The sequence below is a fragment of the Podarcis liolepis genome, assembly GCF_965112155.1.
Source record: "Podarcis liolepis genome assembly, chromosome: 2".
NCBI classification, from domain to species: Eukaryota; Metazoa; Chordata; class Lepidosauria; order Squamata; family Lacertidae; genus Podarcis; species Podarcis liolepis.
In genome coordinates, this window is record NC_139555.1 from 48,130,321 (window position 1) to 48,145,334 (window position 15,014).

General features: G+C 39.4%; 1 protein-coding gene across 25 annotated transcripts in view; it reads left to right on the forward strand.

The window, feature by feature from the left end:
- The window catches only part of TENM2 (teneurin transmembrane protein 2), a 795,537-nt gene that overhangs the window by 692,632 nt on the left and 87,891 nt on the right, over positions 1 to 15,014 (forward strand). For 17 of the 25 annotated variants that reach the window (XM_083481507.1, XM_083481506.1, XM_083481494.1 and 14 more), the window contains 2 exons: positions 10,048 to 10,248; positions 11,100 to 11,312. In XM_083481507.1, coding sequence (XP_083337633.1) covers positions 10,048 to 10,248; positions 11,100 to 11,312 — 414 coding nt within the window. The remainder of the gene's footprint in view (positions 1 to 10,047; positions 10,249 to 11,099; positions 11,313 to 15,014) is intronic. The other 8 variants (XM_083481483.1, XM_083481502.1, XM_083481505.1 and 5 more) reach the window with 1 other exon arrangement.

Genomic DNA, 15,014 nt, shown 5'->3' on the forward strand with positions numbered 1-15,014 from the left:
GAGCCCAAATGACATGCACCCCTTGTACGGCTAGAGCCACACACATTTAAAAGTCTTGCTGCAAAATTCACACACCAATTCCTTTCCAAGTTGCTTTACCCTGCTGCACAGAAAAGCCAGCCCTGTTTCTGAAGCCTCTGATAACTGGGGGTTATGGTTGATGCATATATTTTGCATCTCCGTAAATGCATTCTGCCCCACCCTTGCTGTATAGCTGTAAAATAATAAGATTTGGGTTACCAGCCCTCTAATACTATATTTCATAGTAGGAGAAGGTTTTTTTGTGTGAGGCCTCTTCCTTATCCCTTATCCCCTCCACTCCTGAAACTCAACCCTCCCCTGATGTCTCACCTTGCCCCAAATATGCCCACTTGACCACTTTGATCTGTCTCATGTTACTTGTTTTGCAGTTGTAAAATATCAATCTTTCAGTGTAGCAGTACCTGTACTTTGGAGCTCCCTTCCTACTGATATCAGACAGGTGCCTTTGCTGTGCTTTTTTCAGCATGTTTGAGCAAATGTATCCAAACATGACTGTTGACGTGTTTGTTTGTTTTTGGTATTAATTTTAATTTTCTGTTTTTATTTTTTAAGTGCACATATTGATGATTTTAATATTTAACCTGAACAGAACTACAAGGCTCTGTTGCAGGTTGGAGGTGTACACAGAAGCACTCCTCTTATGGAATATGCTTCCACATTTTGTTGTGGGCTTCAGATGTATGCTGCTAATGCCTTAATGGCCATTTAGTCTCCATCAGTTTTATCACATTGTGTTTCCCCATGGATAATGTACAGAGGAACTGTCTGATTGGGACATGCAATAGGGTCTGACAAATCTTGTATCAAAAATGAAAGTGGAATTACTTCAGACAGATTTGGGGCTTAACTGTCCTGGTAGAATCTCTCCAAAGTGAAGCGGGGACCTTTTTGTGGTGCTTCAGAGGTTCAGATGTTTTAAAAATGCTGCAAATAGTGGATTTGCAAAAATTCAAACATTTCTTGTTAGATTTGCCATATAAATAAAATGCCATGGTTAGAGGGGGATATTCATAACTGATAGATCTAAGCTTCTAATTAGATGGCATGCTTTTACCAGAGCTCTCTGTGCGCTGCGCTTTGGGGAAGAGATGTTGAAACAACGTGTATCACCTTGTTCTCTTGTCTGTGCTCTTTGCTAGTTCTGCTAGTTGTGCTTGATTGAAAACTGCTGGACATGGTCTCTGTGTCTTGTTTCCACACATCCTCTCCTGTCAAATCAGTGTTGCACTTTGTTTCTGTGAGTTTTGGTGTGAACTGAGCAGAACACAAGGCTCAAGTTATTTTTTAAATCATATGTCTCTGGCTCCACTGTTCTGACATTTCCTTTACAATGTATGACGTTTTAATAATAACATTGCTGCTCATAAAACCACGAGAATTGAAGCATTTGCCTTTTAGTTATCTCACCCCCCACTTTAAAATCCACTTTAAAGGTGCACAACACTAATATCTCTGGACCTTTTGATTGTAGTTTCTTGCTTAACTCTTTCATTGCCCAAAACATGTGTGTTCATCTTTCCAAAGGTGCTACCATGCAAGCCATTTCCATCCAGTTCTGCCAATAATATAATCCTTTTTTGGGGGGGAGGAATTAAAGATGCTCAGCACAAAAATCTGTAAACATTTTTTAGTTTGGCAAATGTAGTTGTAGTTTGGCAGACATTATCCACTCAGAAGTGGGGGGGCTACTTTGCTTGCACATTTCATCCATTTCTGTCAAAAGAATTTTTCCATAATGCGGAAGGCATGAGTTTCATTTTCCAAGTCAAGATTCAAACTCCAAGCAGAATTGGACAGCTTCCAAAGCACTTTGGATTGAATTTTGCTCTTGTTCAGAGCACAGAAGTGGGGGCTGGACCAAATCTTGTAAGCAATGTGAATTCCCCTACTATCTGATCTAAAGCTTACTGAAGTGAAAGCTATTAATATTACCTAAGCCTTTAATAAAACTGTATTATTTCTATGTCTGTGTGTGTGTGTGTGTGTGGGGAGAGAGAGAGAGAGAGAGAGAGAGAGAGAGAGAGAGAGCAACAGAGGCAGGGGCAGTGATTGATGATCACTACATTATTGCATAAAGTGCTTACAAATACCTGGCATTTTATGTACAGTAGCCATGCATGCATATAGTAATGCTGGCTTTCAGAATGTACACTGCAGTTTTTTGTATCCGACATAATTACAGGGGCTCATTCATCTCCTTAAGAACTACTTACAAGATGAGCACATTTTCCTTTGAAAGAAATGCTATAATAGATTTTCAAAATTAAACCTAGGAAATATTAATGCTGTATAACACATTAATGTTTATAGTCCATGGTCAATTATTACTGTTAATGTCTATACATGTTCATACTCATGACATTTTGTTATTCCATTTCAGCTGTCCTTTACAAGTCATAGTAGTCAGAACCTGTGTTGCCTTTCCCTCAAACTAGTTTTCATCTCCAAGTTATCAGAGTATGGGAAAGGAATACTATCAGCTACAGGCAGATCACCTTTGTACTGCAGTTCCTTTACATTTTCCATAAACACTTGAACATTAATGAAATCCTGTTCTTTTTAAAAACTCTTTGTGACTGCTAGAGTCTGACCTTCCTTTGTGTTAGGAAAAAGGGTGCAAATAATTTCATCAAAAGCATGGAAGGATAAGAAATTTGAAAGATAAATCGATTTTAGAAAGCAGTTTTAACTACAAGCATAGAAGGTGAAATAACATGACGAGAAAGGTTAAAATAACCTTTTGCACGCCTCATTTGAAAAAACAGATTTCCATAGTATTGGCACATATTCTTTTAAACACTTTCGTTTTACAAACATTATGCACAATTCTTCAAAGGTTTCTGAATAGAATAGTACAGGATTAACCTGTGGCCCTTGAGATGTTGCTGGACTACAACTCCCATAACCCCTGGCTATTGACCTTGCTGACCAGGACTGATGGGAGGTGGAGTCCAACAATATCTGGGGGGGGGGGGGACACACAGCTTCCCCACCCCTTTAGTAGTGTAGATAATGAATAGTAAGGCAGTTCCTCAACAGTTTTAAAATCTTGTTGCGTTGCATTTCAGGAATTAACACAGTAACAAAACACATAAACATACCTGAATTTTTATTAAAGGGTAAAAATCTTCTCTATTGATTTGTGCTTTTGGAAAGAATGATCAAGGTTGATTCATATGCTACTTTCCAGCTAGGAAATGGAATTGGATACTGTAGGTCAGCATTTTCCCCCCGCTAGCTTTTTATTTCAGATATTCATCATAGTCATATCGTTCAAACAATTTACCTGAAATGGTCATGGCACCAAAATCAATATTTGTGATCTACAAATTTTGCTGCATAAACACTGTTGCTCTATTAAGTCTGCACACAAAAATGAAAATAGCTAACTTGTCAGGCTTCATTCAATGCATTTTGGGGTAGAAAGTGAGTGAAATTAACAAATTAGGTTAGGTTAACAGTGTTTTTCTTGTCACTTTCATGGTTGAGTCATTTTTCAATGGCATTTAACTTTGTAAGTGTAATTCTTGGCCCTAGAGGAGCTTACAGAACACATTGTCAGGGAAACTCCTTGACCTTCTTTTTTGTCCTTGTGGGAATAAATTACATTCACTCTCCCCTTTTGTCAATCCATGGAGGCTTCATCACTAAATGAGTTCTAATGATCTGAGCTCTAAGGGGTTGCTAAGATTCTAAGTCTCATATTGTTAAGACAACTTTTGAGATGCACTGTCTAAGTATGATAGGCTCCATTCACAAATCCTTTCTGAATAATATTGGACATCCTTCTAAAAAAGAAAATGGGCTGTGATTCAGGGCCCTTTCTCACCCCCTGAGCCTGTAGCAACTAGTGCTGACATCACTCTGTAGCTAGACTGTCATGCGCATGATAATGCTATGTGATGAACTGAAGCTTACTGGGTGGGGAGGTTGATGTCACCAGGGTGCACTGGTGAATCCAATCCAGGTTTCCTATTGATGTACCTTTGTAGTCATAACTGAACCACTGCTCTGCCCACCCCTACACTGTTCCAGTAAGCAGCAGTAACATCACTATTGCTAGGCATTCCTGGTATCTATTTTATGTGAACTAGATATGGAGCCAGGAATCTGTAACACACTTTTGCCTAGTACAGGAATAGTCAGCCTGTAACCCCCCAAATGTTGCTGGACTACAACAACCACCATCCAGAACCATTGGCCATGCTGGCTGGGGTTGATGAGTACCGGAGTCCAACAACATACGGAGGACTACAAGTTCTCTACATCTGGCCTAGTACAATGGGGAAAAGTGATTAGCTTAATTAATTCTGTGCAGATTAGTAGGAGTGAGCCTTTTCTGTTCAAGTGACGCAGACAGTGTGTGTGCTTCCAGACCGTCACTATTTTCAGGTGGGATTCAATACCATACCACCAAGTTCAGGATGTGCAATTCTAGTTCATTCACAGGTCTTGCGCAGCAAACCCACTTCCCCCAAAGATCAGGCTTCTTGCAATAAGGAAAGTGACTGGGGAAATGCAATGAAAGTGTGGGATAACAATTGCTTTGATGCAACATCATCTGACTTCCTCACAAACAAATCAGAATGAATGCTCGTTAAATACCCAACATCATCTAGCCTCCCTGTGAACAAATCAGGACGAACAATCAATAAAGAGGTCATCTGGAAGGGATCTTGTATCCATTAACGAACTTTGATACTTTCTCTCTGACTTACTTGCATCTCATTCAAGGTAATTGAAAGGTGAATGCTTTTAATTCCTTCTCCATTGCTTTCAAAGTTTGTTCACATTTAAAGGGAACAGCTCTCCTTTTGCATGCCTAGAGGCAGCTGTGTCTGGGAGTGCTTAAGCTTAGTTTAGGCTAGTACAGCAACCTGCTCATAGTTACACATTTGAATTAGCTCCATCTAGACTGGATTATGGTAACACAGTCTAACTTCAGCTAGTTGAAAATACTGCTGCAAGAGTTCTGGCTAGTGCTGGTTTCTTGGAGAGTATTACTTTACAGCTATATCAATAGTACTACTTAGTAGTCTATTTCCAGGTACAACTCAGAGTGGGAGGTATATGTTTAAAGCCTTATACAAATCAGCTTTGGACCATGATATTTAAAGGACCATCTCCCCCACTTTCCCATATGAATCTGTGATCAACTGGTGATGCCCTTCTGCACATCACACTACCTTCTGAGGCACAGTCACTCCTAGAGGGCCTTTTTCTGTTGTGACACTCAAAGCAAACAACCCTTCCCCAAATGATTTGTTCACAAGTGGTCTGTTCAATGAAGAAAACACCTCTTTTTCAGCAAATTCTTGGTTGGTCTGCTGCTTACATTTTTGTTCATTCATCTGCTACTTGTTTATTTGCTCTAGATGCTGCCTGTAATTGATTATTTAGATTGTATTTTTTCAAATGGTTTTATTTTCTTACCTACACAGCAAATGTGTACATCTTTGGAATCTATAAAACAAATTAATCTGAAAGGGGCAAACCTCTGGCTGGTATTCTTGCACTTTGACAATGCTAGAGAACCTCCTGATATACCTTTTGGCACTATGTCCCTGATATCCTCAGTGGGATTAAGGATGCAGTCCTACACACATTTAGGACTAAGTCCCATAGATCTTTGGAGGAGACATTTTTATGACTGCCATAATTAAGTCCCAGTGGCAGTGAGTCTTACTTATGAGTAAACATGCATAGGCTCACCTTATGCTAAACTAGTATCTTTAGAATTTTGTTTTAAACAACCAAGGCTGCATACATACCGCACATTTAAAGCATGTCCATCCACCCCCACCCCCCCAAGAATCCTGGGAACTGTAATTTGTTAAAGGTGCTCTGTAAACTACTGTTCCCATGCTTCTTTGGGCAGGTGGGGAATGTGCTTTAAAAGTATGGTGTGCATAGAACTCAAGTTTTTTCTTTCATAAAGCAAAATGCCAGAAGATGATGAAAATGAGGGTTGGAATTTGTGCATTTTATTCTTAGCAAAACTTAGGTGCTACTAAAGGTGTATTGTTGTTGTTAGATTTAAAGACTGGCACAAGTGTGAATCCATAGTGGTAAAGGCACATAACAAATTAAAATTAACAAGGGATATTGACATAGTTGGTGAGCCCGGCTGTGTACATTAAAAGTAAGAAAAACCATGGGTTGCCATCTCTGTGTAAAAGGCAAGCTAGTGACACATACAAAAACCATAATTTTCCAGTGCCTACTCTGCTTCAGTTTTCACTGAGAGAGACAAATTAATCAGATGAAGATAACCAAGAAAGAGAAGAAATACAGGTCGGGGCAGGAAATGAATAGATCATATTTTAATAAATTTAAATCAACATGGTCTGATGAAGTATACGTTTGGGTGCTGAGGGAATTAGCTGAAGAAATTGCAAAGCTATTAGCAATTATCTTTGAGGGCTCCTGGAAGTCAGGTGAAGGGAAGCTAGAGAGAAATGCAAGGGTCAGGAATTATAGATCAGTTTGTCTTATTTCTGAAAAAGGCAAAATAAATGATGAAAAGATGAAAACCAGCTTGTGAGCAAATGGAAGGAAATAGGATGGTTGTTAGTAGCCAAAATGGATTGTTAAACTAGTCATACTAAATAAATCTATGATGAAGATCCATGAGCCCATTAAGCCACATTACTTGCAGTTGTATACTGATGAAGTCCCGTTAGCTTCAACAGTTTATGGATTGTGGCCTCTAGTTTTTCTTTCTTTCTTTCTTTTATGGGACAGCTGCTATATTGGGTGGATAGTATGCAGTCTAAACTCTTGATTTCATTTCATTAATTCTTTGTATGCAGTTATACAGTATGCTCTTTCATATAGAGGATGATGTACAATTGAAAGAAAAATGATCACTGCAGACCAGTGCTATTTTTTTAAAAAAAAAAGTAGTGCCGGAACTCACTAGGAACGCCTCCCTTGTTCTCTTATAATGGCAATGGTACCTACCTGAGAGGTGCCGGAACTCAGTTCCAGTGAGTTCCGGCTGAGAAAATGCCCTTCTTCCTACTATCTTAGAATGGATGTAGCTCTAAACTGAAAATATTCAGCATTCGCATGTTATATGAAAGATGAAGAGAGCTTAAAACCTTAATCATTATAAAATAATTGTTTTCAGCCACCATGGCAAAAGTATCTTCCTCCTGGGCTGGGATACTTTCTGCATGCTAGTATGTCTGTTTCTGCCCTGGCATCCTTCTCACATTTTTTTTTCCTTCTCAACATCATCAACCATGCTTCAAACACCATGGACCATGGTAAAACAGAGGTGGCTTTTGAGGCCCTGCTTAAAGAAACAATATGATAATTCTTTGGGGAAGATGTAGCTAGAGATTAGAAACTGACAGAATTATAAGTTAGTACACTCATGATACTCCTTGGAAGTAACAATGTTTTCTGTTTTTGTGTGTGGGCACAAGACGCCACCAAGTGGATTGTCATCCTCCAATCACTCGAAGGCAGAAAAGCATCATTACTCCAAAATGATCTTTAGAGTTATCCTTCCCTTGGAGAGCCAGCCAGTTCATTTTTCCTGTCTCTCTTGAAAGGGATCTGATTTTGATGGTTGCCTGTGGCCTTCTAATTCTGGTTCCGCATATGTGTTCAAGTGCAGAGAATTTGGGTGCAGTGAGAAATGTGTGTGTGATTACAGACTTAGGGTAAAGTTACCATTTTCTCTCTTAATTCAGAACTCTCTTTGTCTGGGATTTACCCCTGCCCCTGTACATTGCTGCTGATCTTTCTCTGAGGCATCACCTTTCCCTCAGCATCTGTATATGTTAGATTCCCTTGCTAATTAATTCATAGCTGATTTCCCCTTTACTATTTATTTAATTAATTCTTACTTTATCCCTCCCCTATTGATCAGTTCTACAACTAATCATATATACCTTGACCTGATCAACCTCTAAACTCATCCCTTTCATAATCAGTTGCCAGACTTTATACAAAATTTTCTGAGCTGCTGCTTACCACCTGTTTAAAATCCTACCTAGCTGGGTCTCAACTTACTGAACTAATTATTCAGCAACATGACAAAAACATCAAACTAAAGGGCAGTCAAGTCCTCACTCAAGACCAGAAAGACATGCTAATTAGCTTTCATGCTGGACATGGCAGACCTAGAGGAGTAGAGATATGGCATGGCAACTGGCACATGTCATTTTCTGAGTGCTAAAGGCGCAAGTGGAAGTGCAAAATGGCCTGATAGACCCTGTGGGAGTGATGGAGGGCACCAGAGCTGGACAAAACCCAAACAGCCCCGCAGTCGCGGTAGGTCACACAGTCCCAAGACGGTTTGTATGTCCTGCAGTAGCAGCAGTAGCAGGCACTGTATTGAAATCCTTGAGACCCAAGTATGCTAGAATTTCCTAGACATTTTGGGTGGGATTCAAATTAGTGCAAATGCCCCTGTACACTCTAAATCTGTTCTTGTGGTTCCCCCAACCCAGCAGAACAGTTTTGTGAGTAAGGGCTTTGTTGTGGAAGGAGAAGGGAGAAAGGTTCCATTGTGTGAGCGGGCCCTATTCTGTGCATGCAACAATTTGGAAGGTAGAAGAAAGCCAAGTCAAGCACTAGTTCTTAATTACAAATTTCTTGTAATATCTAGCTGGAATGGGAAGAGTTTAAGAAGAGGAGCCAAAAGTGATTGGTCTCCTCAGGTGAACCAATGAAGAAACTCTGAAGTCCCATCATATCTGCTGTAGCCTGATGAAATGTGTGGGGTTAAATGGCAGTTAAAGGAGTAATGTGGTGACGCTTCTCTCAGCAGTGTGGATGGAAAGGCCTTCCAGTTCCATCTTTCCTTTTACTGATGGAAAATGCTAATATTTATTTTGGGGGGAAGTTTTACCCCACCAAGAAATGCATTTTGTGCCCTTATGTGTCCCTTCCTGGATCCCATCCCACTCACCCACCCCCAATACTACCACTGTTCAACAGCCACACAGAATGATTCAAAGTACAGAACTTAAGGATGTGTGTTTTGGCTGCTTAGCAAACTTTCATATCAGTAATGCTGATGGGGGCTTGGCAAGGTGGCATTTCTATCTCGCAGAACTACTCAGTGCAGAGTGGCAGGAGAAATTAAGGAAAAGGGGACTCCAAACCCCATCACAGGTAAAATAGCTGCTGGGATAAAATAGCTCACATTTTCAGATACAGATGCTTGCGTGGAAACAGGCAATTGTCACAAGTTCTTCAAAAGTTGCGCTCTTGTTTGGCATGTTCATTGGGGATCTTCTGTTTTCCTGATCAGCACATTTAGTGGGATTGTTCAGTACTATTCTTCCCACCAAATCTGCCCCTCTCCCACTTGAACATAACAGCGCTGGTATTTGCATAGCTGGGGGGGGGGAGGAGTGTGTGTCTATCAATATGGATATCTTGTGTTGACAACCTGGTTTATGCTGACTTAAGCATTCAGATTGACATCTTAAATTAGGTAACAGAAAGAGAGAGAGCCTTTTCATCTCTGTTGTAGCCTTTCCATCTCTTCTCATAGGATAAAGCTTTTGTAAATTAGAGGGGTAATTATTTTGAGAGATTCCACAGAAAAACACAAAGGATTAGATTCTTAATGACTCTCAGTTACAGAAATTGCTATGTACAGGTTTGTGCTGTTGGAACATCTGCAGAATTAGAACTGAATAAAAGCCACTTAGGTATCCCAATGTTTGGAATATTGTGGTTTGTTTTCAAATTAGCCCTGACTGCAACTTTGTTTTGGTGATCTCTCCTTCCTTTGTTTTTCTGACTAGATTCAGCTTTTGGAATTTCTTCCAGAGCAAGCAGAGCGACCTTTTTATATTTTCAGATTCCCAAAAATAGATAGCCTAAAGAACAACTGCACGTGTTTGCTCTAGCTCATTGCAGCAAGGCGGAACCTGCTGAGCACAGATCCATCAAATGGTGTCAATTCAGACTGTACATCCTGTGCACTGACCTTTTTCACAGAGTGTTTATTTTGTTTTTGTTTTTTTGTGTGTTTAGTTGATTGCTTGGATCCTTCCTGCTCCAACCATGGTATCTGTGTAAATGGAGAGTGTCTCTGCAGCCCAGGCTGGGGAGGCTTAAATTGTGAACTTCCACGTGCCCAGTGCCCAGACCAGTGTAGTGGGCATGGCACATACCTCTCTGACACAGGCCTCTGTAACTGTGATCCCAACTGGATGGGACCAGACTGCTCCGTTGGTAAGAAAAACATTTAATTTGTGCAATTTATTTTAGCCTTTTGAAATCTTGATAGTCAATGGTCCTTGACTACTCGTTCAAGATAGTACAAATCAGTGATTCAGCTCAGTAACTGAACTGTTACAGTGACTGCTACACTTCTAAGGTAAGTTCAGACACCTATATTGAAGCTCTCTTAATGATTCTGATGAGTCTGCTACTTCTCTCACACATGAAGGTATAGTATATGGCACATATTTTTTCATTCTATTTTTTTCATTGATTAGAGTAATACAATGTAATTTTGAAATTTAGTTCTTGCCCCACCATGTTGATTGTCCCCTCCTCACGTATCCATATGATTCTTGGTAACTAACATGATTCCATCCTACTTACTCTCACTCCTTAAAAGGTATCTGAATGATAATGTAGCTGGCATATATTGCTGATAAATAAGGTCAAAATACAAAAGACTTACATTTCCAATTTATTTCATTTTTGGAGGCTGTATTTTGTAGCATGGTCATGAAGAGGCATCCTGGCATCTAGATGTGGCAGTTCAGGGTACATCCAACAAATTGGTGATTTAAAAATGTGCTCATTTTCTTAGGTATTAATTGGGGTGAATCTTGGAGCTAGGCTGGTTTACTCAGATGTCTGTAGCATAAATTTCACTTTGAAGTGGTCTTTCTTGTTGGCTTTCTCAGCAGAATTGCAAAGGCTTGAGTAGGTCGTAGCAACCATTTGAGTTCCAAAGGTGTACCCCTTCTGCATATCTTGCCGATGATAGTGCGAATCCCTAAATCCAAGATGCTGCCAGTACCCATGACAATGTTTGGCAATAACCGAATTCCTCTTTTTTCTCCCTCCAGAAGTGTGCTCTGTAGACTGTGGCACCCATGGTGTCTGCATTGGCGGAGCATGTCGCTGTGAAGAGGGCTGGACGGGGGTAGCCTGTGACCAACGTGTCTGCCATCCCCGCTGCACAGAGCATGGAACTTGTAAAGATGGGAAATGTGAATGCCGAGAGGGCTGGAATGGGGAGCACTGCACCATTGGTAGGCAAACGACAGCCACCGAAACAGGCACATATTGCTTTCTTTTCATAACTTGTAGAAACATAGTTACTATTGTGTATGGCAAAGGGCTGTCCCTTTATGGACTCTTATGCTTCCAATTTTTAGTGTTATTGTGGTCTTTGTTTTTTATGCTGGCATTTGTATTTATGATTTGGTTGAGATGTGGGTTGTTTTATATTTTATAAATAATTAATTTTATAACTGCAGTTTTATAACTGGAGCAGTCATCAGTTTCTATTGAAAGATATTTAGATTTTAAGTTTTTATAAGCAAACAAACAGCACTAGCTTCATTTCTGAAACCCCAAGCAGGAAAATCTGTTTCAAGTCAGTACTAAGTTAAATTGTATACTGATGTAAACTAGGTTTCCACTAAATGATATACTATTTATTCTATGTGGGTATTACCTACAAGATGAGATTTTCAACTAAATTTTAGTGTGTGTGTGTTTCAACAAATGTCCTTCTTTTTTCACTTCCTGACCTGATGCTTCCTGCTTATTAAATATTCCATTCAAAACACATCACCACAATACCCATCAAGAGCAGGGGTCAAGTTGAGGGGGAACTGGCTTCCCGTTGTTACAGAAATAGCTCCCTAGCATTTTCATGCGTTGTTCTGTGACAGTGGTCATGGTGTTTGCCTATAGACTGACACAGCATGGGAGGGCCGAGCCAATGCTACAGCATGCTGGTATACCCTTTCCAAACAGCATGCTACTCAGCACAGCTTTGGAATCATGCCGAGTGCCATGACTAACACAATTGCATCTCCACTGTGATATGTCAGCCTGGAAAGTAATAACAAACATATATCGCTTCAGATGTTTTTGACCATTTTGAATTTTAAACCTAAGTTACTTAATTTATCCTTTCAAGATGTATGTTGTGCATGGAAAACCCAGATAGCTGCTGAGAATTTACTTATGTTGTGTACAAAAGTAATACAAGACTGAGCACATCATTATTTGTAAACCTGGAAGAAAAACCTCAAGAATGTGTGCCTGTTTTCTTTTTCCCTGAGGCATTTATTTAGATAACGAATTCTTTTCAAAATGTCCAGGAGAATTAAAAACAAGCAGTTATTCAATATTTCTTTTTTTTTTAACGTTTCTTTGGTGGGTGAATGAAACATTTTTAAAAAGGACAAATTATAATTGAAATTATGATGGCAACTGGAGACTCTAAAAGGACAGCCCTATTACCAGTGACTTGTTTTTGTTTTAAACCAAAGATATTTGGATGTGTTTGTCAGAATTTTCTTTTATTTTTGTTAAGTGTCTTTTTTTAAGTCTCTTTGGGTAGCTAAACCTTTTGGGACACACACTTAAATTAGAAAGAGAAATGACCTTTAAAATAAATATATATCCTGCACATATTTAAAGGTGATGCTAGCATACTGCTATAGCATACTTCTAACACAGTTTATAAACATTAAATCGATATTCCCAAGCAGATGCAGGCTGGTTTTCTGTTTTTGTTTTGGCCTTATGCATTTCTACAGCAACAGCAGCAGCAGCAGCATCTCTTCTAATGTGGTTCATTTATGGGGTAAATTTCAAGATTAATTTCGGTTTATATGAATGTTGTGTCTAATCAATAATTGTTCCAAAAAGGTTTACCTTATTCCACTAACTTTGTGTTAACGTCTTTATTCTTAAAAACGTCTTCATGTATTTTTGTAACCTAAGTGTCTTACAGTGCAGTCCTATGCATATCTACTCAGAAGTAAGTCCGAATTAATTCAGTGAGACTTACCCTCAGGTAAGTGTGTATAGGACTGCAATCTTAGTTTGATGTTACTGTGCACCCAACAAGATGAATGTATTTAGATTTCTCGGATATGATTTGTTCTAGATAACACTTTACGCCTACTGGTTAATAGTTCCAACTATAAAGGCTAAACTATGAAGAAAACATTTTACCTTGCTTTTCACAAGTGAGAGGAAAAAACAACCACTTTTGAAGTACTGTACTGTCAATGTGCACTGTCACAGTCTTTCCTGCAAATAATTTCCAAAGCATTGTCTACAGATTTGAACTTTGTTTTTCCAGTGTAAAATATTGACGCATAAGCACTCCTCTCAAACTTTGTAGGACTTAGGAGTCGTATAAAAACTGTAGCCTTATTATTGGTGAATAGAAAATATACTGAGAATGATGTTGCCTTATTATGCTTTAGGATTGGAGCTTACAGAATCTTAAAACGTTTACAAAATTAACTTGAACGTTTATCCTTGGGTTTCTATTTTTTTCTATAACAAGTGAATCTCAGCATCTTCATTTTTTCTTTTTACTTCAGTCCTGCCAGGAGCTTCATGTACAGTGGTACCTCGCAAGACGAATGCCTTGCAAGACAAAAAACTCGCTAGACGAAAGGGTTTTTTGTTTTTTGAGCTGCTTCGCAAGACGATTTTCCCTATGGGCTTGCTTCGCAAGGCCGAAACGTCTTGCAAGTTTGTTTCCTTTTTCTTAACACCGTTAATACAGTTGCGACTTGACTTCAAGGAGCAACTCATAGAACGCGGTGTGGTAGCCTTTTTTGAGGTTTTTTAAGACTTTGGTGATTTTTGAAGCTTTCCCAAAACTTTCCCGACACCGTGCTTCGCAAGACGAAAAAAATCGCAAGACGACAAAACTCGCGGAACGAATTAATTTCGTCTTGCGAGGCACCACTGTACATAGAAGTAAACTTCCCCATAATTTTTCCAAGCTGATGAAGAAATGTGATTCCACATCCTGCCCCCCCTCCCCAAATCACCCTCTTCCATATTTCCAAAACTTTCCTTGACAGTGGTGGTGCTAACACTGGGCTTCACAGCAAGGAGGACCTTGAGGAATGCTGTCCTAGATTCCCTCAGGGAATGTAGTTTACTTGGGGGGTCCTGGTGTCCAGAATGCAGCTGCAGAAGTGTTCTCAATAAAATTAAAGTCCCAGCCCCTACTGTCCCCAGTGTTATTACACCAACTGCAAGATTAATTCGAGTGTAAAGGGTAGGACATGTAAATGCACATAGTCTGCTGCTTCTGAGGTGGTACTAAGCTCAGTACAAGCAACGGAGAGGGTTTGGGCTTGGCTCATAATGGGCTGAGAATGCTGAAATACAGGATTTTATTTTTGACACAAACTCTCACCTATTCTAGACGTGGATGCTCACTACAGGTAAAAACAGTACTGTAGAACTACTGTAGAACACGCAGTGCAGTAATAATAATATAATATATTTTGAAAATGATGCGTTTTCAATCTTAAGAGGTTAAGTGACTATATCTAACTGGAAAAGTGGTAATGCAAAAACCTTATGTACCATTTTAAAAATGTGCTCATGCCACTGATCTTCAGTTAAACAGCCACAGTAGGTGGTGGCCTTATGTCAATGAAGTAGATCCCAGAGATCTTTCTATATGGCATATTGCAACCACTATCCCATTCCTGCACCTGCTAACTCACAGAGAAAAACAGCTCCCTGCAGTGATAATGAAGGTCTGTGGTGTACTTATGAAGTGATTTACAATCATCGGATAAGGTTATAATGAAACCATAGAACAGAAATTACAACTGAGCAACAACAAAAAGAAATATGCCAACGCAAAGTGAATTCTTGAACATATTACATGCTAAAATTTTACCATGAGAGTTTGGGGTTTGTTTGTTTTTGTTCTGTGATTTGTTTGATGATTTCCATGTGAAAACCAGAGGTTGCTTTTT